The sequence below is a fragment of the Calidris pugnax genome, unplaced genomic scaffold (genome assembly GCF_001431845.1).
Source record: "Calidris pugnax isolate Ruff unplaced genomic scaffold, ASM143184v1 scaffold38, whole genome shotgun sequence".
Lineage (NCBI taxonomy): Eukaryota > Metazoa > Chordata > Aves > Charadriiformes > Scolopacidae > Calidris > Calidris pugnax.
Genome location: NW_015090995.1, coordinates 355396 through 381018, shown reverse-complemented (window position 1 = coordinate 381018; position 25623 = coordinate 355396). Strand labels below are relative to the sequence as shown.

General features: G+C 43.6%; 1 protein-coding gene across 1 annotated transcript in view; it reads right to left on the bottom strand.

The window, feature by feature from the left end:
• LOC106895648 (vascular endothelial growth factor receptor kdr-like) overlaps positions 1 to 25623 on the bottom strand; it is an 87903-nt gene that overhangs the window by 43851 nt on the left and 18429 nt on the right. Inside the window, exons 7-10 of the mRNA XM_014955194.1 lie at positions 23677 to 23852; positions 12539 to 12689; positions 9566 to 9671; positions 2104 to 2212 (exon numbers count right to left, since the gene is read on the bottom strand). Of these exons, the coding sequence (XP_014810680.1) occupies positions 2104 to 2212; positions 9566 to 9671; positions 12539 to 12689; positions 23677 to 23852 (542 nt within the window). The remainder of the gene's footprint in view (positions 1 to 2103; positions 2213 to 9565; positions 9672 to 12538; positions 12690 to 23676; positions 23853 to 25623) is intronic.

The following is a 25623-nucleotide window of genomic DNA, read 5'->3' as shown; positions in this document are numbered from 1 at the left end:
ATATTCATTGATTTTCATTACAGTGGAAGGAAAAAGAGAGAGAGAGAAAAAAGCCTCTCTTGCTCTCCTCTCTCTTTTCTCCTCCCACCTGGATTATCAGGGGAGTAACTGCAGCTTTGAGGGCACATTAGAAGTCAGTTCATCTCTTAGACTACTTTGCTTACACAATCTTGAACCTGAGCAGTGATTAACTTCCTCTCTCTGAACAGATACAGTGTTTTATAAGACTCCTAATAAGTTGGCTAAAAGAATGCACCATGGGGCCTTTTCTCTTTTATCAGCAGTCACCAAACATTTGTCTTTTGTATTGTATTACAGTGTAGTAGCCGCGAATTTCACTCTCAACTGTGTGGGATTCCATGGCAAAATAGGGAAATGAGCCATTGGGGGAAGGTAAAAAGTCAGCATAAATCAAAAGAAAGTCTGGCTCCATTTGTATTTACAAGGAATTAATTGGTTTTAATTTCCTGTGCTTTGCACAATAATCTGTGTAATTTAAAACTTCTGCTCTTTCCCAAATTCCATCCCTGTGCCTGTCAGGGTGGGGGGGTTGCCATCAGGCGTATGCACGTAGGGAGAGTGAGAAAAAGAAAGGGTGAGCCCTACCATCTGAAATAGCGCAGAGCTTTTAATAAATCCTGTAAACATGTCAGGAATAAGCAAATTGAGAGTGGCAAGCGGTTGTAGAACAGCCCAGTGCATACATTGTTCCAGTATCTGATAGCAGATCTTTATCTCATGTTTGAAATACAATATTTTCTTTCTGGTAGAAATCTTTAACTCCATTTTTCTGAGTTGTTTTTGCACTCAGATAAGCCCTTGAAAAAGAACTTTTGTTATTATTTATTATTCTTATCATAATTAATTTTATTCCAAAAACATTCAGAGGTTTCATATGGGTGGGATGCTGTTCTGTTGTATGTAGTGCAATCATACAAAGGCTAGAATTTGATTTACTGTGGACTTACAGTAATATATAGTTGCCCTTTCCAAGGTGCAGACCAGAGATTAGAAGGCAAATAATACTTGTTTGTGGCAGAGAATAGCTCCAGGAGACGTCAGGTCAGCTTTTCACTGCACTAGGGAGGTTACAGTCTGCCCTGAGTGTCTCATGGTGGTGGGCAATGACACAAGGCCCTTCAGAGCATCGGGTGGCTCACCCATGTTGCCTCTGCCCATGGCAAACCAGTCATCTTACTGAAATGGGAACACTGGTGTCCAGACCGTGGTAGGCAAAGATAGTGAATGATAAGATTTCTCATCTCATTGGACCCCTTATATGGTTTGGTTCCAGCATGATCTCCAAACCCTGTTGACCCTTCACTGAAATAAATTCTGCTGGCAAAGAAACGATTTAAAAATAGATACCAGTGCTATTTCTAGTGTCCGTGGGAGTTTTTGTGGGGGCTCTGCAGTGGAAGAACAAAATGGCTGTTGACCCATCTCTCCTAAAAGCATTATGTAGGTCTTGATCTCACTACTAAAGAATTTCTGTATTGAAAGGTTAAGCAGATATTTGTTTGGATTTGTGTTCTTTGGAGAAATAGCATGTCCACCTCCTCCCTCCTTAAAGGGCACTGGAAAGGCTAATTGCTCAGGCAGGGATCCAATGTCACAACAACTCCCAGTGATATCAGCCCTGGATTAGGTCTGAATATTGGCCTTGCTCACCTTTGCTGTGTCTACTGACTTAACTGGGGACCGACCCTTCTCCTGAGTTGGGGAGAGGCTTCGGGCCTTTGGAAGACTACAAAGAACTCAGCTTTTGCTGGAGGTTTCGTGAGGACAGGGCTCAAATGTCATGAGTGTTGCTTTAAGAGACAGGCGGCTCAACTTGGGGCCTGAATGTGCAGCTTGAAAAGGGCAAAAGGGGCATCAAGTTTGATGCTGGACACATCAAACTCAGCTGTGCACTGATGCAGGACCCAGCCTTGTATGTATGTGATGAAGAGCCTGGGACTGTGTGACTGGGAGTGCTCTGAAAACACAACATGCAGGGAATTCCCAGAAGTTTTAACGAGCCCTCACCAGCCGTATAAAACTTCAAGGTAAATCAGATTGTCAGCATCAAGTTTTTGTGGAGCATCTCTTGTGTTGTTTTACCTGAGACGTAGAACTCAATGCTCCTCTCTTCTTCGCCAATCTTGTTTGAAGCCACACAGTAATAGATTCCTGAGGCACTGCTGTTTTCTGTAGTCAGTGTGCTCACAATCTGCCAGGAAAAGAGAGAAAAAGTAAAGGCTTTGAGTGTAGTGTAGGCTTAGCAGGGAGGCCTGAGAGTACTGGGTAAGTGTATGTTTTGTGGTAGAAAAACAGTTAACGAAGGAGTTTCTAGTCAGGAGTGAAGCTCACAAACAGACAAGTGTTTCTATTAGGTTTTTGGTCTCTCATCTCGCATCACCTCCACCCAGTTAATTCTCTTCCCTCCTCATTCCTAAACCTTCCCCTTCTTCTTTCCTGTCTCCCCTGTGAAAGGAGGGCTCCCCTTTGCAAAGGTCTTTGTGTGACAACATCAGCAAAAAGCTAAAGTGAAGGACCTGGAAGATTTATCTACGACACTGGAAATGAAGGCACACATCCACCTATTGTCTTTCCTGCCTTTCAGTTACGGTTTCTGTGGGTAAGAGAACACCCACATTTGCATGGGAAGCATGTCATCCCTATGGATGTGGTGGAAAGAATATTGCAGGATTTTGCTTTGCTTTGCTATAACCCCAGAGAAGGGAGAGATGTGGCCCCTCTGGGCCTCAGCTCACTTATAAATTGTTCTTGGAAGCCCTTTGATTCCATAAACCTTCCCCAGAGCCTTTCTAGGACTTGTGCAGTAAGTAAGGAAGCTCTGGAGAAGCTGCCTGTTCTAAGACACTTGGCAATTGCAGAAAGAAGGGAAGGACCATGAAGGAGAAGGAAGAAACACTTGTCCTGAGATTCCCCATGTAGATAAAGGAAGTGGTTTGGTTATTCATGGGGCTGAGCTCAAACACATCATTAAAAACTTGTGTTCCTTAAACATCCCAAGCCCCTGCTTCTGGATAGGGCCTTCTTAACGAGGAGGCAGTCATATGGCACTCCCCTCTCCCTGTCATGATGTAGCATCAGAAGCTCATGGGAGGACTATCCACAGATCATGGCTTTAATTATTTCTAGTGCTTCCTTTGGGCTGCCAGCAAGAAAGCAGGGTCTAACCCACCAAGACAGAGATGTTCTTGTGAGATTACTTTGCTTCCCCTCCAGCCATTCACCTGAGGAACTCTGAGCCCTCACATTTGGAACAAATATCACTTTTTTGCTGTCCTCTCTAAGGACTTTGAGAATCAAAACTTATAACACCCTCTGGCCCTTTGTCCTTATCTCCAGAGAGCGCTTTGAAGTGCCCAAAAGCATCTCTGGACTTTCTTTTTAATATCCTAAACTAAACTCACACAAGACATTCCTTTACTGCTCATAAAGCTGTACCACGAATGTGTCTATAGCTGTGCGGGATGTATTTTCAGAGAGTTATTTAAGATTTTCTGAGCTTTGGCACTTTAAATCCTGTAGGGAAATGAGTTTCGAAGGTTTTGATCTCATGCACATTTTACATTCTAATGGGGAACATTTTCAGCAGAATACCGGGTAAGTGGAAAAGTATCTACTTTTCATGGGCACCAGACATAGAAATTAGCCAAGAATAGGGACAAAGCAAATTTAGGGGTGAAAATGGGAGGCCAGCAAACCCAGCTCCCTCTGGTGTCCACCAAAGAAAGAGCTGTGCTGTTCTGATTTATTTATGATGTGAAAATAGCTCTAACTTGGATATAAAGTCCCCCAGAGGAGCAGCCTGCTCCTCCTCCTCTCTCTGTTCCTGTACAGTGGGCCTAATGCCACAGGTTATTAACAAGCACATGTTCAGAGCACTACCCTTGACTTTAAGCAGTAGACACTGCTTTTTTGATTTACTGCTGAATCAGGACCAAGATCTTTCTTCTCATGATTACTGGATCTTAGAATTTTATATTAGGGAATAGAAAAAGCCAATATAAATGTACGTGCTGAGGACAGAAGGGGATAAATTTGGACAGCTATTTACTGGCTATTAGTCTTGCTAAGTGACAGCTCTAGATGGGAAGTTGAGGGTAATACTGTAGAGCCAGTTAAAATCGTAAAGGGGAATGTAATTATCCACTTTGGAATATGTCCAAAGTGTTCGGGGTGACACTGTGACTCTTCTAAAAACTGATGAAACGATTGAAGCTGCGTTTGGTGGCCCAGAGGTAAATGCAGACACACGCTCATGGACACACGCAGACGCTAACGACTCCCACTGCGGAACTTAAGAAAAGTCTGTCAGGGTAGCAAATAGGTACACCGAGACCTCGTCTTAGCTAATCTCAATTGTGTCTGGATGTGAAGGTTAAAATGATGGTGGGAAACAATGTGGGGACAAATTCCAGGCAAAAATTCACTGAGGAAAAGAAAGAAGGTAATTTTCTTGTTTGTATGCTCAAAATCACTGTTATGCACCTGGATACCAGTTTGCTACACACCTGAGCACAAGAGAGAATGCACTTTACTGTCTTGTCTTAGAGCCACCACCTCCCAGAGTCCTCCAAAATGTGACTTTTAAACCACCAGCAGCCAGCAGGGAAATATATGTGATTTCAGAGCCGGATATGAAGGATTTTGAGTGATTTTCTTGTAATAAGATGAATCCCTTGAAATCATTACGCAACAGCTTTTCACTCTACCTGTGTGCTTATGGGTAAATCCCTGAGATTGGGACTCCAATTATCTTTCCAGCATCTTAAATAAAGTTCTCAGTTGCCAAACTAACCTAATCCTGTTTTAGTCCTCAACATAGAGATGCTTTGGAACATTAAGATGCTATATCAAAGGGCATCCAAATCCTCCTTCCCTCTATAAGATCACATAGTTTTATCTCTTATCAAAAGGAACCTGAAAGAAACATTTAGGAAGCCAGTAGTATCTGCTTTTTGAAGTATCTGTAGATCAAGGGTATCCCATTGAAAATCAGACTAAATGACACGTTAATCCTTGCCAGTGTCCTCCAGCCACAAGCAATAGCACAAACTGAGTGGCTGTTCAGTCCTTAGCTTCTGTGCAGACTGCGCTGGAACCAATGGTAATTAATAACAAATTATTGGCATGAAATGTCTAGACATCTTCCTAGTGGGAGCTGGCCTGGGATCCCGTGAGTTCCCTGCATACCAAACACCAAACATCCTTCGGACCAATTTTCATGGCATGTGTTGAATTTGGAAGTAAGGGGCTCCATTTCCTATTACTTAACCTAAAGGCCACCCAATACTGTGAGCCCAAGGAAGGGATTATTAGCTAATAAATAATTACTATAAAAGAATAAGCTGAGTTTAAAACTCAATAAGAAAAGAAATAAAATGACTGATCTCTGAAGAATAGCTATGACAAGTAAATAGACATTGCTGCTGGGAAAACCCATAATGGAATAGTTCAATAAAGTCCATATGTCTTGCACTGTAATGTTCCTGAACTGATAAAAACAAGCTATTTTAGAAGCAGCCAAATAACATTCCACAGCCATATACCGTGAGTGTTTTAAGACATCTTGTAGTAAGGACAGAGCAGCAAGACCTTTTTTTTAAGCCGGAGCCAGCATGAATTAATATTCCTTGCTTTCTCTTTCCTTTGTCTAATCCCTCCCTCCAACAGCTTTAGTTAACAATTCTTCTCTCTTTCACTTCGTTAGCTGTATGTGGGCGAGGATGAGGAGTAGAAAAAGTGGGTGGAAAACTTCTCAGCTGTCTAACTCTGGCAGAGCAAGGGTGGAGGTGGCTAGAGAGAGATGAAATTATAGGAACTTCACCAGAGACCCCACAAAGAAAATATTCAGCTAACTCCTAATCCATCTACTTGAATGGCACAGAATAACACTTATTTTTATAGCCTGACAATTCTGATCCATAATCTTAGTTCATTCATTCAAAACACACTGAAGGATGGACTGAGGACAAGTGATAAGAGAAGCCTGTGAATTGACTGAGAACTTCCAGGGTTTGCTCTCATCTCTGGCAGTGGCCCTTTCTCTCCCTGTGGAATGAGAACAATCATTGCCTTCCTCATGGAGTGTGGCAGAGCTGATGGTGGTACCATGTGGTCAGGAAAGGTGCTGGGCAGGGCAGAAAAATGGGGAGAACTGGAGGTTTGAGGTGCCTCTGGAAGAACTGGTACATGTTTCTAGTATGGATGGACTGATCACTCTGGCCCTCGGCGGGCGGGTAGGTGCTCACATACTTTTCACCAGACGCATCCCACTATTCCCATGTAGTCTTTTTGTTCCTGCAGGACATTTAAATCTGGTATTTTTGGGTCAATTTTCCTGACTGGTTATGAATTTTGCCAGGAAAAGAGAGTTTCATTGCAGAAACACCCACGTGGCCAAGCCACTCTCTCAGATATACATGAAAGGCAGAAAAGAGATGAAAAGAAACCCCCATCGAGGACTGAATTATGGACATTGCTATTCTTTTCTGCTCTGTCCTATTCTCCCAAGCTCAGACCAGTATGTTCAGTTTACTAACGGGAAAGAAGATAAAATAGTGACCTGAAGAGGAAATTCAGGCAATTCATGCATCGTGGGTGTTTCACCCGGTGCAAAAAAGCAGTCTCCAGAGGTAGCTACACAAGAGTTTGAATCACAAAGTGGAAAGTTCAATATTGACTCCAAACCACCAGGAAAATTAAACTAACACGATGCATGACCACTATTTGACCAAACCTTCAGTGAAGTACATCATAACATTAATGATAACCACATGCTTTTCTTTAGGAACGAGACTCAGCCTTTAGAGGACAGGAGGGGGCGAAATTCACTTCTATCTCTGTGGAATGATTGTGGAATAATCATTATGACCAGGGAGATATGAGACCTCAGTTTTACATGCCACTTTTGTCAAATAGATGTCTAAATATCAGTGGTCTGCTGGAAAGACCTAAGCTAGCCTTTAAGCAAGATTCTGGATCTGGTAATTTCTTGGGATTTGTTCCCATATTCTTAGCAGCTCTAAAAAGTTAATGCATTTTTTCATCTATCGCTGAGCCAGCAGGTATTGCTACAGTTCATCGAGGGCGAACTCCAGGGATGCTGAGAAATCTTAGAGACTGGGTCAATTCCACCTTCTACTCTGAGATTCCAGCAATCATTGGACAGGCTCAAATCACACAGGAAAAATAGCCAATCTCAGCTAATCCCAACTTCATAACACAGTCAATAAAAGCCCCGCTCAGTCAGACCCCAACATCTTTATTATTTCATCTGGCTCGTCAATGCGGATGAATTACTTGCTAGGACATGGTGGGAATGGATTGGGCTGTTTCCTGTCTATTCCATTTCTGGTGGGAATAACGACTGATAAAACACAAGGAAAAGTCTGAAGGCTATGAGTTTTCATCAGTGTCTTTTTTGGAATTATACTCTATTATCTTAAGACTCCACACAGATAGCCTTGGACTTCAGAAAGGGGGAAGGAGAGGAATGGTCTGCTAATGTAAGCAGGGAGACAAAGTGCTGAAACCTGAGATTCGCAAAATCTAGTTTTATTAATTTGAATAAATCTTAACGAGGACATAAAAATCATTAGGAAACACCTCAGAATGTGTTTCCAACCAGCGGAACAGTGGGAGATGAAAATAATGAATATACTATAAATTGTAAAATTATGTAACTTGTAAAGAAGTATTTTTATGAAACTTTAATAATGAAATCTGTAAAAGCTTAAGTTAAAGGGTTGTAGGCTGAGCATTTGAACATGTGTAAAAAATGAACACTTCAGGATGCCCAGAGTCTACAGCCAAATCCCATCTCAAGTCCACCAGCAGACTAAAATTTCCCCCAGTTGCATGTTTGCTGCAGCAAAGCTGGTAAAAGAAGTAATGAGAGTGGTTTACATGTGCATAAACCAAAGAAAAACGTTTCTAATTTTGTGTTGTTGAGGTGTCTCACTTTCCCATGTGGGACAATTCAGCAACCAACAGATATTTTTTGCGTCACAACAATTGCAAAACTCTTCACTTTTATATGGGGACTAACGTAACTTTTCAGACTGATCATCAGATGTAAACTAAGCTCTTGGACACCAGATCATATATTTAGACAGACTGTATATATGGAGAGCAACAGTAGCCATGAGAGCCACAAAACTCTTGTCAGTCCATGCAGCAACCAGAAACTCTTAGAAAAGGAAATAACTTTGTAGGTACATGTCATTGACCTCCATCTTTTACAAGTAATTAGCACTTTGTAGGTAGTTGCTTTTACTTAAGATCTAAAATTCAGAGAGAATATATTAAAAACAGAGCTTAAGGGGCACTATGCCATCTAAATAAATCCAGTTTATAAATATCCTCCAGCAAGGGGAAAACTCAGGAATGAAAGGTGAACATTGATTTTCTCCCTCTCAGCCCAACCTTCATGTTTTCAGAGCTCTGGTTTAGATTACGTTTAGAGCTGGAAAGGCTCCATGAGAAAGAGCAGATGGCTCAGGCACTGATCCTGCCAGATGCTGATTTAGTCTGGACCCAATCCAGAAGAGCACTTTAGCTTTGTGCTTAACTTTAAGCATGGGAGTAGCCCAAGAATTATCATATGCTTAAATGTATACCAGGATACGAACTGCAGCATTCAGCACCTTTCAGGATTAGGCACTCAACTATCTGGAGCATCCACCTCTAAACCTGTAGCTGCAAACCTGCTCCTAAAGCCACAAACCTCTGTAAGTCCAACAGGGCTAAAACAACTGTCTGAGCCAGACCACAGCATGGCCAGGAGGCTGTGAGTCTGTAGCAGAACAGCAATTCCTCAAGGATTAGCTCGGACGTGTAGATGGTATCACTCAGCATCACCACAGGTACCCGGGAGACGTTTAACAGAGCTGGGATGTTTGCAGGTCACACAGGAAGCGTGTTCCTGGTGCTGTTTGGAAGGGGAAGCAGGGGGGAAGTGTAGAAGGAAGGACATCTTCCCACCTTCACTGGTGGGAAGATCATGTTACACATGTTTCACATGTTACAACCATGTTTGGTAACATGGTTGGCAACCCAAATGGGTAAGGAAATGTTGAGAACTCCAGCTGAAACCAGCATGTACTCTGAAAATCAGGCCAGCTCTCTCTTGCCACCATAAGCTTCTTAAAGTTCACAGCTGTGTAACTCCTACGGGGAGAGTAGGCAAGATTGGGCAGGACAAAGTGCTCTCTAAGTGCTAAACATTTCAATAAATTTGGAGTTCTTATCAGTTGTAGGCGCTTCACAGGACCCCTCTTGCACTGAACTGGCCTTACACTTTCTCAGGACTGAGGGATACAGAGAGGTTTTTGACCCAAAAGTCTTTGGAGAGTTTTAAACAGGGTATGTGACATCATTGCCAGAAGCCCGGTATTTATAAACAGCGGAGATCAGAAAATGATCCCAGGGCTGTGGAATTTAAAGCATGTTAACAACTCGCGGCAGCTTGGGAACCACACAGCATCCCCTCCATAAAGCCCACGGCTATTCCATGACATCATTGCTCAGACTTTCATCAGACACATACCTTTCTTTTATCCCCATGCTTCAGGGTTATGTTCTCAATGCTTCTGATCTTGTTGCCTATGAACATGTTCTCCTGAACCACAATTTTTGGCCCATCGGGGTTGCATCTGAAGGCAGAAAAGCAAAGGTGGTGTTCAAGAACCTGACTCACCGCCCGTACCCCAGGGAGGAATTATTTAAGAGAGAGAATGTCATTCTTAGACAATAGTCTTAGGTCTTAAAAAGCTCCTAAAAGCTATTGCTGCTGGAATTTGTTACCTCTTTGCGAAACTACTGTATTCCTTCATCACAACATTGCAAAATTATTTATGAAGCACCTTGACAGAGGTGGAGGAAGATCAGTATTTGACCAGCAAGGAAACCCCCCAGATTTTCTAAAGATTGAAAATAGAAAATACCGGACAACTAATTAAATGGTGTGAGTTTAATCTGACTAACAGGAGTTATACTCCAACTCAATGCAGTTGTGGCTTTTCTAAGCGCTCTTTTAGCACTTGTGGTGCATTTCAAAATTCAAAACGCCGGTCATTCAGTACTGTGGGGAAGTGAATGTTGCTGAGCGTGTCCATCTACCTGCTCAGCTTTCCAACAGAGGGAGCAGAATGGATAAATTCTGGGCTAACTGTAGCAGAAGGCTCCTTTAATATTGCATGTTCCCCAGAAAATAGCCATATCTCTGTCAGTTAGCAGTTCTCAGTTTTGAATTATGGACAAGGAGCAGTCTGTGTAGCACATCATGCGGAAAGGTGTATCTGCATCATCTGAGGCAAAAGGCTTTTCTGTCTTCTTCAACTACAGTCCTTGGAAGAAATGAGCAGAGACACAGCCCTTCTCATGCTTAGGAGAGCGAAGGCTCCAGCCAGGCTGGAGCTCCCAGCCTCCTGGCTGAGGGTGCTGCCAGCTCTGGGACTTGAGGAAGCCTTTCATTGTAAAGCTGCTGGTTCAGTTCCAGTCCAGCACAGCCAGGTGGGACAAACTGCCTGCGTGACAGCAGGCTGGTGGAGGTGGGTCAGTTCCACAACTAGCTGCAATCACATCTTGCACAGGTCATCACAAAGCATGGCAAGAACGGGTCCTTCTTGCCTCCTCTGCCTCACCATGGGCACCGCACAGCCCACCGTAGCACATCAGGACTATAGGAGCTAAAATGAATATGGACTTCTATAGGTGACGACCAAGGGGCTGATGCTGCAGAAAATGAATCCATAAATCAGCCGTGCCTTTGCCAAATCCACCCAGGGCACATGGGTAACACCCTGGGTCAAGGGAGGGTTTATAGCTCTCAAAAGAGCCTAATTAGAAGATGTCTTGAGTGACTTCCTGCAAGGCACAATTCTGTCTTGAGGATGAAGGGCAAAAACTCAAAGGAAGCAAATCACATCACAGCTCTAAGAAACAATGATAGTGTTTTGGGATTCAAAGTGCACTGGTGAGGGGGGAGAGAAAGAGAGAGAGAGAGGAAGTGAGACAACAGACGGAAATGGGGTCTGTGTCATTTCCCACAGGAATCCTCCTACAGCTTCTGCTGGAAAAAGATAAGGCTGCCCCGGAGGCCAGAAGAGGTAGACGCCATTCTGCAATTGTATTTAAATTGATAAGATCAGAGAGTCAGAGAGCTTGAACAAGGGTTACACGAGGTCTTTTGCCATCAGGTCACTGGTTTGAATCTGGCTTAATTCGGCATTCAAGACCAATTCTCTCTCCCTAGACAGAAAGGTCTGGAAAAGATTTCAGGTCATATCTTTGGCTTTCCTACGGAATTCATGGCCTCTTTCCTTATGGTGTTTCCATTCTGCTCTTGTTGAACACCTCCAAAGCCGCAGCTTGTGTGCCTTCTGCTGAGCTGCCATGCCAACAGCCCTACCTGAGCCTACAAATCTCTGCCATTTTATTCCTAAATGAGGTAACCGGCTACGTCCCTCATGGAGGGACACAAGGGTACTTTTTAGATCCAACCTGACACTGGATCACCCAACATCACTGTGGCTGCTGCAGCAGAGAACCTGGGAAAGGAGCTGCTCTTTGTGATTTTCCCGTCTCATGGTTTGCCATTCACAGCATTTGGAAAAGCATTGAAACGGAGAGAAAATAAGGAACCACCCAGCAATTTACTCTCTTGCTTCCTAGAGCTGCCTTCATTTTTTTAGGGATGGAAAACCTGACTTCAGCCCTCTCATTGCAGGGAATAGTTGAAGTGCAGTCAGAAATGTTATCCGTGGCCCCTGTATATCCCCTGGGGCTACCAAGGGGAGCATTCAGACCTCAGCTTCATATAACAGCAGGAGCAAAGAAATTGTCTACTTGTACAAGGTGAATCTCAAAAGACACCTTGTGTTGTAACTTCCCTCATTCCTCTCTGACAGTTTTGACCCAGTGTCTTGCTTCTGAGTCTTCACACCCCAGGCTGCCTCCAGACTTCAGCAAAGAAGGGTCCTCAGAAAGGTGTGAAGGGTCGGCTGCCTCTTCCAGCTTTGGCAATGAAGATGCTGCCACAGGAGGCCAAGCTCAGTGGGCAGGAGTGAAGACAGCCCTTGGACAGTGGCATAAATTCCACATGGCAACTAAACGAAGCCAAGCCTTTAGCAGGTTTGTCTGACACTAACTCTTACAGGAGAAAAATGTGTTACCTCTACACCTATCTGGTTTTCCTTTGTCAACTACGTAAGCTGCATCCAAAAGGGGAAAGTGAAGATCTTGGTAAGTCAGAGGGACATTGCTGGTCAAGTTAAAGAAAATTCAAGCCTGATCTTTAGTCACTTCAAACTTATTTGACACAATTCTGATAATACAGAATGTGGTTGTAACTCCAAAAAGATCAAACACAACTGCTGGGTTCACAGCCCTTGAGACCTTTAGGTGGGAAATCACTGCTTGTGATTTTTAATTCAGATAAATAAGATGTACTGAAAGAAAAACTGACTTGAGACTATTAAACTATTTTGCAACACGCTCCTCCATAGGAATATCCACTTACAGCGTGTCTGTGAGGCTGCAGGGCTGCCACTTCCACTCGATCTTGGGGTCAGGATTCCCGCTTACGGTGCACTGGATTCTGTGTTTGCTTCTTAACTCCACCCGCTCAATCTTATCAAAATCAGTTTCCTTTTCATAGATTTTGGGTCTCTCTAAAGGGAGAAAGAAACAAAACAACAAAAAAAAAGCAAATGAGCAAATTTACATGCATCGTCATGGTGCTGTTTCCGTCAAAGGTTTTGAACCTTTTTGCCAAGATCACTAAGAGGTGATTTTGTGAGGCTACTGGAGTTGTAGGGAAATTACCAGCTGTACTGAAAGTATAGATTCGCAGAAATGGGTATTAGTTGTGGTGTTTCAGAAAATACATCAAAGTGCAACCACATTCATCCTAATTGTTTGCAAATGTTGTCGTGGACCTGCTCTACTTCTGGAAAATTTGTGCCATGGAACATCTATTGGTCGGGGACTGCAGGATCAGGCGGTAGGTCTGTGCCTGTGGGTGGGCATTCTTCTTGATGTCACCTCCTGAGAGGAACCTTATCGAACAGCTGCTGCTCGGCAAGATTGTTACCATTGTGCAGGTTCTCCCCAGGGTTTTGGGAAAAAAAAAAAAAGTCTTTTTGATCTCAAAACTTTGCTTTCCTTTTCTCTTTATGTGGAACGTGCATTGGATGAAGGGGCGAAGAAAGCAAGGAAGGAGTGGTGGGGAGAAAACACTTGTAGAGCGATGCCAAGAAATTCTCACCAACAGCAAAGCCATTAAAAATGTCACTGCATTATTCACATCTGGAGGGGTTGCAAGATCACACCCTTGGACTGGAAATCTCTCAAGAACAAACCTTCGTGTGACACTTTCAGGGCTGCTTGTTGCCAGCAGGAAAGAAATGCTTTGTCCCATCTACTTCCAGCTCCCACGGGAACACGCGAAAATGAGAAATAACGCTAAAAAATCCGCAAAGTGAACTGAACTTTTCCTAACCTCAGAGAGGGTGGGTTTGAGTTTGGGGTGAAAGCACAGGCTCTTCCCTTAAGCAGACAGCTTTGCCCATCCCTGGCCATATCTCTTTGTCCGCTTCTCATAACAGGAAATCAAACAGATTTATTGGTCGGGGTCCCTCCGTGGAACACCTCTGTGCAGCCAAGTGTGGCTGCTTTACGCTGAGGGCTTTTGACAAGTTGGGAAGTGAATGTAGATTAGATTTCTATTTTTTGGGTTAACTTATTTTTTCTGCTGTCAAGAAGGCCCCAGATATGTAAATATGAGCTACTGCCCACCTCATCAATCTTGAGCCCTTTCCCTCTTTTTTTTTAATAGCTTTTTTTTCCCTTCCAGCCCTCTAGTCTTATGAGTGGAGTGACCAGGCTGGTCCTGTGGCTTGGTGGGAACCTCACTTTTCATTTCTTATGGCTGCCAGGTCAGACTCTGAAAGGTCTTCTGACCTCACCATTGCCTAAAAATGCATCAGCATTTCCTTATCCCCCACATGAGAGGAGCATTGACTGTTGTTGGTTCATCCATATCCTAACTCCCATGTGACAGAAAAACATCATCTGCTTCATTAGGCCTTCAGAAGGTCCCTCAGAACCTTCATTAGGTCTTGATTAACATTTCACTTGAAGAACACAAATGACAGGCCTGGTTTGGTTTTGCTCATGTGTTCCCTTTTGCTTTTTTGATCCCCTTTGGTTGAGTCTTGTTTCCCCGTCTGCCTGCAGACGATGTTCTATCAGGCTCCAAAAATCCACCCCTTGCTCCTTTGTCCCTTTGGACAGGGAGAGGAATCTTTGTGAAGGAGAAGATGAGGAAAGGGGCAGATGGGGGAATAGTTCAGACTGTGGTCAGGGTCTCTGGAACTCACATCCTTGTCTCGAACATGGACACAGGGTTTCCCGCACCCCGTCGCTCTGGGTTATGGCTGATCAAGTGCTTTGAGATTTGTGAGCAATTCACAGGACAAATTATTGGGATGAATGTTGAATTTCCTTCTAACTGGCATCTCATTTCCCATCAGTAAATTATTTCTGATCATAAAAAGAATTTTGTAAAAACTCCCCGGAGAGAGAAGCACATTTTTCATTATCTCGGACATTTTTCTTTTCAGTCTCAAATCCTGTGTTGGGCATTTCTGGACTGACCTCAAAAGTGTGATTTTCACTTGGAGAAAGAGACTCTAAGTTCAGTGTGAAAGGTTACTCAAGTGTTATGCGAAAGGTTATTCAAGTGCTGTGTTTTCTTGGCTCTAAGAACAAAGCTTTACCCACTTGGGGAGGGAGACAGTATGTTTGTGTGGTTTTATGTGTGTGAAAAAGTAGGGGGGGACAAAGTTTGCTTACGATCTATTAGATTAGGAGAGATTTTTCTCTACTTCTGGTGAAATGATGAACACGTTGACTGTCATTTAAATTATTCTTCTAAAAAAGAAATAATAATTTTAACTTGATCTAATTCAAGTGAGAACACACATGAGTGACGAATGAATCCTTAATTCCACAATTACTTTACTGCATGGCACTATTAAATATTACTTGAAACCTAAAATGAGTCAAACTGATTCATCAATTGAAATAACTATTATTTATGAGGCTTAAGCAATTATTTTCTTAAAACTTGAGAGGCTGGCTAAAAACGCCTCCCCATCATTTCTTTCACAGCACCTTACAACACAGTTAATGTGGGGTCGTAGCTAATTATGGGCATGACACTCAGAAATTGAAGCAATTTTAATAAGCGTCTCTCTCTTTTTCGTTGTGAAGGTTGGAATGGCGGTGGGTGTCATTCTGCTAACGTGGTGCTACCACAGAGGGGACAAGGCCCTGCCACAATTTGGAACCCATAAGGGTGCTGGCATTGGCCCATGGCACCCCAGGTTTGGGATGGAAATGTGAGGTTCTCATATGGGGCATATTTTGGGGGCTGAAAACCGTCCAAACTGCTGCACACTCTCCTGACCATTTTTCCTCTTACTGCCCACCTCTGAAGGCGACTGAAGCTTTTCCATTCACTTTGCTGGCTGCTGGCCCAAAGCCCATTTACAGAAGTTGTCTCCATCAGTAATGGGAACAAGTTAACTGGTTTCTGTGCTGGCTACTGGCCTTTTAGCTTTGCTCAGGCTATAGAGAGCTGGCTCAGTGGGCTGGCACCTGCAGGTTCCCCACATCAGTGTGACGGGGAGTTTTTAGCCGAAAGGCAGTGATTATCTAAGGTCCGCCCAGCAGTGTGTTTCTCAGATAACTCTCTCCCTCCTGCAAACAGCTCTTTGCTTTCTCTTTCATGTTTGCTTACTAAGCAGCGTGATGGATTAGGCACAAACTCCTGTTTATCTTCTCTCGCTGGTGTTTAGGTGTGGGGTAGGGCTTGGGGTACGAGTCCATTGGTGAGCACTGCCAAAACCCAAGGATGTTTCTGCTTGCGCCTTAAATGATGCACCTAAAGTGTGGGTTTCGTCAACGCACGTGCATTTGCATGTGCATTGCTGATTTTCAAGCATGCAAAAAATGGACTGCGCTGCAAGAGATCTTTAAATACACCTCATTCCTGACCTGATGTGGCCTTCCCTACCCCTTCTCTCTTGTCCCCCCAGCGCCGAGATCTGCCTCCTGACTTCCAGCCTCCACCACCTCCCATCCCCGGGCCATTGCCCTCCCCAGGCTGAGTTTTCTCAAGCAGAAGCCAAACAAACCTTAAAAGCTTTCTCCTCTCTGGCTGCATTTGGAACACGCAGCGTTCAGATGGCTTTAAATGTATCGAAATAAATGGGTTTTCGTCCTCTCTGTTTTAAAGTGTGATTGTATCCCCAACTGGCTTTGCAGAGGTGCAATTGCTGGTGTGAGAGCTGACCTGAATAACTAAAGAGTTTGCTGCTGCTGCACTGTGAAATGCAATCAAATAGCAGTTCTGCTTACTGTCATTTTCAAATTGATCAGCATTATGTAAATCTCACCTCACTTCTTACTGTTATCTTTAGTTTGTGGCATTAGGTGCAAATAATAGGTACAAGGATTAGGACATTGACCCTCTGGCACTAGCCCTTTAGCAAGAGGCTCTTTTCTCTCTCTAAATTCCTTGCAGATGTTATTATTGGGTTCCACACTTGTCACCCAAAGGAGCATCCAAATATAGAGGACAGCACACAGCAAGTTTCCCTGCCTTTTTTAGAGAAACTTTGCTTTACTTTCAGTGACCTCTGCCTGAACTGCTGTTTACTTACCTTCCCCACTACCATTTAAACTGGGTTTCAAAAAAATCTTTTCACATTAAGCACATCATTAAAATAACATAGAGTGGTCCAGGGAAGCATTTAGACTCAACCTCCTGTACTTTGCTGGATATGGGGCTTCATTAAAACTATTGACAGAGAGGCAGTTTGTTTTCAGTTTATCCTTTCTGTTTCCCAAAAGCAAAAATAATTTGCACTTTAGAATCTTTCAGCTGATGTTTGTATGGTACTTAATGGAAATATAAGCGCTGCAAGTTGAGGTAGGTGAATATTCTGTATGGTAGAAAGGAAATTCATTAATACAGGTTTGGACTGGTCAAACAGTATGGGAAAATGAGCATGAAATTTTCCCCAAAGTAAAACCACTTTGTCTGCGTTTGGCTTATAAGTTATCTCTGTGCTTTGCCTTTTTTTTTTTTAGTATTTTATTTTTGTTAAACGGAAAGAAAGAAAAAAAATAGTTAAATGACCTGAAAACAAAACTTTTGTTTCAGGCAGAACAGAACATTGTGCTGGAGCCCAGCTGGTTTTGTCTGGGTGGTTTTCTTTGTTTCCTTCTCTTTGCTTTTTGGGTTTTGTTTTGCCCAGCCCTTCATCCCAGGCTGCTGTGAAGTGGGTGCGCAGCATTGTCCCCGCGGTACCTCTCAGGAAGCAGATGCCAAGATGAAATGAGTGGCCAAAATCTCTCCTTGAGTTGGTACCAGGGCCAGGAATAGAATTAGGGTCAGCGATTATCGGTCGCCTGCCTAATCTCTAGCACACACACCCTGCTGCTCCATTGTAACCCACTGCTCTGCGCTGGGGTGCCAGGAGGGTGGAAGCAAATGGAAGAGAAACCGGGCAGTTGGGTACTGTCTGAGCAGATACTAAGAAAAATCACAGGGCACTTGACCTACCCTACAGGGAATTTTGTTGTTAAAATGGCAGCAGAGCTTGCTTTGGTTTTTTTCTGACCTTGTACTGTCACTTTTGCATGTATCTGTCTTCACCTTGTTGGAGGAAAGCTGTCATTTCCAGTCCTGTACTACCTTTCCCAGATCTGTCATTCAACCCTGATGCAGCCAAGCTTTGGGGGAAAAAAACAAGGCTTTTCTTTTGTCTGTCTCTCCCCATCTTATTTTTTGGGGCTAAACAGAGTTCAAAAGCAAATGTGTAATGATGAACTGCTTAATTCTTAGCAGAGCAGGCGCTTTTTTAGGATTTTTGTCTCTGCCCCCCTCACCTGCCTTTCAAAATAGAAAACCAGCAGTTAATATACCTGCAGGTTTGGCTGAGAGACAGCGTGGAAACCACATGCTGCCACTTTCCAGCTTCCCCCCACCCCTCTGGTTTTTAAGGGCTGTCAGAGAGAGATTGCTGCTGCAAAGACGTGAGTTGAATGCTTCAGATTCTTCTGGCAAACTCCAGCAGGCCCCCACCTTCCTCTTCCTAAAATTGCTTTGGCTACTTCTAACAAAATCAAAATAGCTCATCTGACTTTTTCATTAGGGGCTCTCCTGGGAGCACAGAGAGGCTGAGCAGAGGCTGGAGACTGCGGAGCTGTGAGTGTGCAGGGTTTGCATTATGGCAGTGAGAAAATTCTTCATAATTTGCTAATAATTAGTGTGCCGGAAAGGCTCACTGCAGTATGTTTGTGCGCCTGCATTTTTTCTTTTCTTTCCTATATCTCCCAGAAAAAGTCAGTTGTTTCTCTCCTTCCTCTGTCTGATGAATGAGACTTGAAGGATGGACTGGAGCACTGTATCTCTTTGCCTTTGCTTTCCTCAGCTGAGTGTCCTGCCCACCCAAAGCTTTGGCTGCAGCCGTTGCTACCAGGACCCAGGAGAAAAGCAGAGCAATGGGCTTGGGGAGGGACACATCGGAACAAGGGTTGGATGGAGACAGGCCATGTTTTATTTTGGGGTCTCTGCTTTGCTCAACTGGCCCGGGAGGTGGAAAATTAGATTTTCTATTTGGACTTTTCTGAATTGGTCATCCTCCAAGGAGCTACGTGGGAGATGGGTAAGATACACAAAGGAAAAGCAGTCCTGTCAGGACACCGAAGCACACAGGCAAGGGGAAGGTAGATCAATTTATGTAGTCCTGCTTCTCGTGTCTGGCTCAGTCCTTTAGCGTGAACATCAGTTGGGTTTTGTACTAATAATAATAGTGCAAATAGCACTAAAAAGAATCCTGAGAAATTCCTATTTCTCACAGTGCAACAGTGTCCAACATAGAGATTTCAGTGGCCCTTCCACGGACAAGAGACTGTGGGAGTCTCCCCTCTGCCTTCAACTGGCTTTAACTGGGATCCATCGCTCTAAGAGCTCTTTTTCTCTGAACTGGCATAACCCAAATGTATTAACCTCATCCTGAAGGCTCATTTCCCTCTTCAGACTATTTCTGGGTCTGGTTAAGGTGACGGGGTATTGTTCACATGGATCATTGTGTATTTATTAACTTTTATGGAGATCACTGGGGACTCCTTTGATGTCAACTCATCCCTTGCAAGCCAAAGTAGGTCAGGCACAGAACTTCCTTTGCCTTTGATTTTAAACCAAATATGAAGAGCTGGCCTGACTACAGAGTAGGGCAGCATCTGCATCATTAAGTGCTCTGGAACTAATTCCCCCCAGTAACAAATGGAGGTAGAGCTGGTCACCTTGCTGACATAACAAGGAGCACATGGCAATGCACACATGAGTTCTCCACACACCCCTTTTAATCCAGTCCTTGCCCAGGAGAGAGGGAATTCATAAGGAGCCTGTGAATTACCACTGGTTATGGGAGAGGCTATTTCTAGCACTTAATCCTGCATTTCTTATAGATACAACACGAGAGCTTGGGGGATCAAGGACACTATGAGAGAATGTAATTTCAATTGACTAGAGCAGCTGGAACCCAAAGCAATATTTGCTGGAAGAGCCTTGAGGGAGCGCAGGAGAGAAACTTTGGGACAAAGAAGAAAGGCAAAGTGGTGAAGGAGATTATTCATCCCATTTTTTGAATTAACTTATGCTTCAATGCAATCTTCACTCACCACGAGGTGGTCAGAGCATGCTGACTGCTCCATAAAGGGCTCAGCAAGAGCCCTGATACATGCAGATGACTTGTGCAAGGGTGAGAATGAAATGCTGCTTCCTTGCCCATAAATAGATATGAGGGGTTTTGTTTATGTTTTGTTCTGAAAGAGCTTTGTACTTGAGCCCGGAATAACTCTTTTCTCCCACGTTTCTCCTTCTTGGCTGGCTCAGATGTGCAGCCACCAGCTGTTTGCTAGGATTGTTCCTTCTCCTTGCTCCCTCCCTTCCAAATTCTTCAGGACATTATTTTCTTGAAGCTTTTCTCAATAAGAATTTAATCAAACAAAACAAAAACTCAGCAACCCGCCGCTTGTTGGACAGTGTTTGATGTGTAAATATGTAAAAAAGGAGTGTTTTGAAAATGCAATCAGCTACCTCCCGGGGACTGGAGTCCTAGAATGAGCCAAGGTGACTCCACAAGGGAGATATGTGCTCCTGCAAGATTAAATTCCAGCTGCAGTGGGAGCAGGGGTGACCAGAGGCACAGCTAAGCCACCTCTTAAAGGGGCATTTTTTGAATAGCAGCAGGACTCTCCTCCAGCCCAGGCAGTGTGCTTCTTCCTGCATGTTGTCACCCAGGTCCTCCCCTGGGGCCGGTCACTTGCTGGCACTTCCCACCCCACAGCTCTGGGAGTAATTTGCCCGTTTTGCTCCTTTTTGCCTCGGTGGAGCCGAGACGATTGATACCCCTGCACTCTGCAGGTACTCATAGAATCAGTTCATACTCATCGGTTTTATGGTCGTATCAAACTTGGAGGGGAAATAACTCCTAATATTTTCCAATGGAGCAGAATACCTTGCACGCACAGTGTACGCTTTATGTCAGAACTGCTGTGATTTGCTACTAATTAAGTCTCCAGGAGGTGACTCCAAGGAAAGCCTGAGCAAGGCTGGTCTTTGGGCAGGTCAGGAGACACACTGCGTATAAGCTCCTGTCCTGCAGGGCTCAAGCAGGTGACTTCTTATCTCGTCCTCATCCTGCTTTTCTGCTGCCATTATCATTGAATAAAATACACTGCAAAAAATTATTATAGTGCAATTTGACGAATGAGTCTTGCTGCTATTTATACTTCATTCGTGCACAACAATTCACAACATGATTAACTTCAAACTTCCCCTACCCCTAGTTCAAATTCACGGCTGATGGGTTTGTCACAGCACGCTGAGTGCCAGTTACGAGATCTGTGATGCCCAGGAACACTAACGATGTTATTATTGTGAGGAGACTCACAGGAGGGGGGGCTGTATGCTTAGAATTTCTTCAATGCAGTGTCCCCTTGCAGGAAAAGAAAACGTATTCAAATAACATTTATCTTCTCATTTAAAGTCTATTCAAATAATTTTCTGTCCTCTCTTTAATAGCACAGAACCGAACTCGCTCACTTTCACAGATGCAGCTCGGGAATTTAAAAGACTGGCCATGGCTTTTGGGGAGCAATGCTGTTACTTAAAAATAAATATTACTCCTCAGTAATAGGGAGCTGGTACATGGTTGTGTATCCCTGCATAAAATGGCTGGAAAGTGTGTTTTGGTCTCCTTCTTTGTGTCTAAATGTCTGCTGAAACTCCAAGCGATTCAGTCTACTCAGGTGCGGTACCAGGGTATCAGTTGTGATGATTGGAGATAAAGTGTCAGGTTATTTGTTGAGGACTTAAGGGAAAAGTTCAAATCTGTGTTCAGTTTAGAACTTCAGAATTTTTTTTGAAAGTAAAGAAAGTGGTGCCCAGATCTGAAAAAGCAGCAGTCCTTCTGCTCTAACTGAATGCACAGGAAAAAAAGGCAGTTTGCTGTTGTTGGATAAGCTTCTACAGAAAAATTTGCCTTTTTTGGTCTCTACCCTCATGCAGCTCATCAAAATGTCCTTCTCCTTGGGCCGAGTGCTTCAGCCCCAGCTTATAATGGTGGTGCTGCAGAGAAAAGCCCGGCAAAGGCAAGATTTCCTAGGTGTTCTGTGTCAGTCCTGCCTACAATCAAGGCAAATATCTTCATTGTTTTCAGCTTTTAGCTTAAAAACACTGGCATTCCTTGGCAGATATTTCCCTTTGCTTGCTCTCATTTCTGGGATAACATTCTTTTACCAGAAAAGCAACTCTTGCTGCTCTTTTTTCCCGTGCTTCCCCATGCAACACCTTCTCTGGGCAGTAACTGGAGTTACTTTGCAAACTCGGGAGAAATGGTGGTTTTGCAATGGAATAGTTATTCCTGCCTGATTTCTCTGTTGGGCTGATCTCTCAGAAAGGCTAACGATGAGCAGCGTGCGAGGCGTGCACTGTGTGAGACACACAATACCACACACTGTACATACAATAAAGATGAAAGGCTGGTGCTGTAGTTAAGAGCATGGGACGGTTTAATCCTGAAATAGCATCTAGCTGATAGAAACAAGGTCTGTTTGTTTTTTATATGCCTATTTGGGGAATGGCTTCTCTTCAAGTAAACATTCTCTTTTGCATGCAAACACCAATATTTACCTTGACAAGATAGTTTATTATCATTCTTAATTTTCTCTTCCTTTGAATGTTTCCGTTCTCTTAACAAGAGGGCAAAACCATTGTATGGAGAAACAATCTCACGTGAACAAATTGCTGCAGCTTAACACGTTCCTCCTCATCAGCTGAGCTGTAGTACCTGACCATACGCATGTTCTTATTTCCCTCCACTCTAAATCACACATTAATTTACATACGTTTAAGGTGGTTTAAGCTACAATATCTTATTTAGCATTTTTAATAGGCCAAATGTGCCTAAGTGGCAAGATCTCTGTTTGTTAGGCATTATTCTTTTCTGAGAGGTGAAATGAGAAAACACAAATGCTACGTAAATATGCAAAACAGGATAATTGAGAATATTTTGAGGTGTGAAGAGGATAAAGAGAAAAGAATTCACCACAGAAAAGAAAGCAAAACTATCTCAATAACTTCTTCTCTCTCCCTGCCCGAACCTCGGGAAATCCAAAGGGAAGCAGAGCTAACTTTTTCTGAACTCCTACTTGGCCTCATGATTCAATCTCTGTTGCCAAATTCCATGGATTAAAAGAGGCAGTGGATTTGCAGAGACAATGTGGCTCTGTCTTCCATTGTCCCAGCAAAGGAGATTAATAAATGGGATTCCAATATCTATTTTCCCTCTATGCCAAGTGAACCTGCTTCAGTGCACACCACAGTTTACTTCAGTTTTTTCCAGATTCCCCTGAAAATGAACCTGTCTCTCAAGTGCTCCCAGCAGATAAATGACAACACATAAAATACAGACTTAGAAAGTATTTCTGTAGCAGGATGATGGAGAGACATAAAAGACAGGGTAACTTATCTAGTTCCTTCCGTCAGCCCTACTGGGACTTTTCCTCTCCCAACAGGATGTTCTCCAGTGCTTTGCCCAAGCTTGTTTTTAGTCTCAAGGGATAAAACTTCCATAATTTCTCTTGGGAAACTGTGCCCTCAGCTCCAAGACCTCCAAGACTAAATGTCCTCCCAAACTCATATTAAAGTTTAAGTCCTGTTAAGTTTCTTCACTTTCAACCCATTTCTGCTTCCCTCTGTGGAGACACTGTCCTGACACAAAGATGCTGCAGGCAATTTCTAAGGTGCGGTATCTCCGTGGAAAGTGACTTTAGATGACCTAGTTTCAGACTAACTCTTCATACTACCTCTTTGGTCTGTTGCTTCTATTAAACTTGTGGTGAAATGAGTGGATATTTGGTGGTTCCTAAATAAGGTGGTGATCTGTACACGGTGCTGTATCAGCTCATATCAGCTAAATAGGGGGAAATGTCACCCGTCCTGCTGACTGGCAAAGTAGGATCACACAAAAACCAAGAAAGAACCCAGTAGAATTCATTCTAAACCTCAAGTCTTACCTGTCACTACCAGCTGCATGGTGAGGTTCTTATACAGGCCGTATTTTGCGTTGCTCAAGACAATGGTGTAGTTTCCAGCGTGCTTCGGTCTCACGTCCCTTATGCCCAGTCTGTACTTGATTGGGTCCGGCTCATAGCAAGTGTGGTTGTCCTTGATGAGTTTGCCATCTTTGTACCTGTTTTGAAAGTCCCATCAAGGCTTATTATCATGTGCATGCAGGCATGTTAGCCCTCAGAAATCCTATGGTTCCCCAAATTAGTTGGGGGGAAGGGGTGCGGGGAAAGAGTCATCCTTTAGAAACAGCAAGGGAAACTCATCTATAGTCACTGCTTGAAGTGGATATCTATTCCTTTTATCCTTCTACGCTAAAACTGAGAAGCAGTTTTATGGAGTGGCTTCATCTAAGAAGCAGGAAAAAGATATTTTAATGGATGTGAATGAGCAGTGCTTCTCGCATGCTCAGCTATGATCAGAAATGTACATCTAGATGCCCCTAAATTATGTTGGATGTGCAATACTAAGTGCAGGTTAGCTAAAATTTATGTCATCAGTTTTAAAACTGATGGAAATGGCCTCAAGTTGTGCCAGGAGACATTCAGACTGGAGATTAGGAAAAATTTTTTACACTGAAAGGGTTATTAAGCCTTGGAATGGGCTGCCCAGGGAAGTGGTTGAGGCACTATCCCTGGAGGTATTTAAAAGACGGGTTGATGTAGTGCTTAGGGACATGGTTTAGTGATGGGTTTTATCAGAGTTAGGTTGATGGTTGGACTAGATGATCTTAAAGGTCCCTTCCAGCCCAGACAATTCTATGATTCTCTGATTCTATAAAACAAGATATGAATTAAGCAGAATTGTCTCACACTAGGTATATATTACCCTTTACTGTTTCTGAAAAAGCTGAAGTCTGTGACCTGGAGAACTTACAGTCAATAGGAAGGTCAGTGAGGAATCCACAATCTTGAATCTCTACTAGCTAAGGGAAGGACAGCAGAGTCTGCATGAGCATGCTCCTCTTCACTACTAATCCCATATGCAGATGTGGCTAGACTTTGCCACACACAGAGCTTTGGGCTCGGTGGAAGGAGAGGCTGGGGCATGTGAGCTCCTGCCTGAGAATGCTGGAAACCTCCTTTACAGTCGTTTAAACAACTGGCCTGAGAGACCTCCAACATCAACAGCTGTAGGTTCAGCCAGGCAGGGGAGGCAGCTCTGGTGGTCCCAGCAGCTCCCGAGCAGCTCCACGCTGGGCCCCAGGAACAAAGCCTTGGCAGAGAAAAAGGGGATGGTCCCTGCTTCAGTTCTCAAAAAAACATTCCCATCTCCTAAATAACAGCAACAATTAATCCTGGCAGCCATGATACCACTGATTTGATGGAATATTAGAGAATTTTGTGTTATTTGACTGCTAAAAAATATGCAGCAAGCCCATCCTTGACCAATACCTTTTTCTGACTCCCAGCCCCCCCGTTGTCACCCAAATGACCAAGCAAAAGGGCACGGGGCAGGTGGTGGCTCCCCCAGGCCACCTCCTCTGCCAGGCCAGGCAAAACCACGCCGGTTGTCCTACAGGATTTCATACAATTAAAGACGTATAAGGTGTTGGATGGGGTTGTTAAAGATCCTCTGTAGAATGAAGCATAGAAAAAGTAGGAAGAGAGGACAAGCGATGAAAGGGTAAAGAGAGAAATGAACGTCTTCTGGAGCTGCTGACATGTTGCCCCTCCTATAAAGCTGGTCCATTACAGTCCTGGTGAAGCCTTTAGTTTGCTCGGGAGGATTCACTGCATTGTCTGCAAGGATCTATCATTGTTGGTGGTACAGGATTGGAGAAAATTGCTTAGAATAAAGAGAAACAATTTCTCATGTTGAGAATGTGTCCTGCAGCTTTCTGCCTCCTTGCAGACTGACCACCCCTAATGGTGGTGAACTGGCAGCCCTTCCAC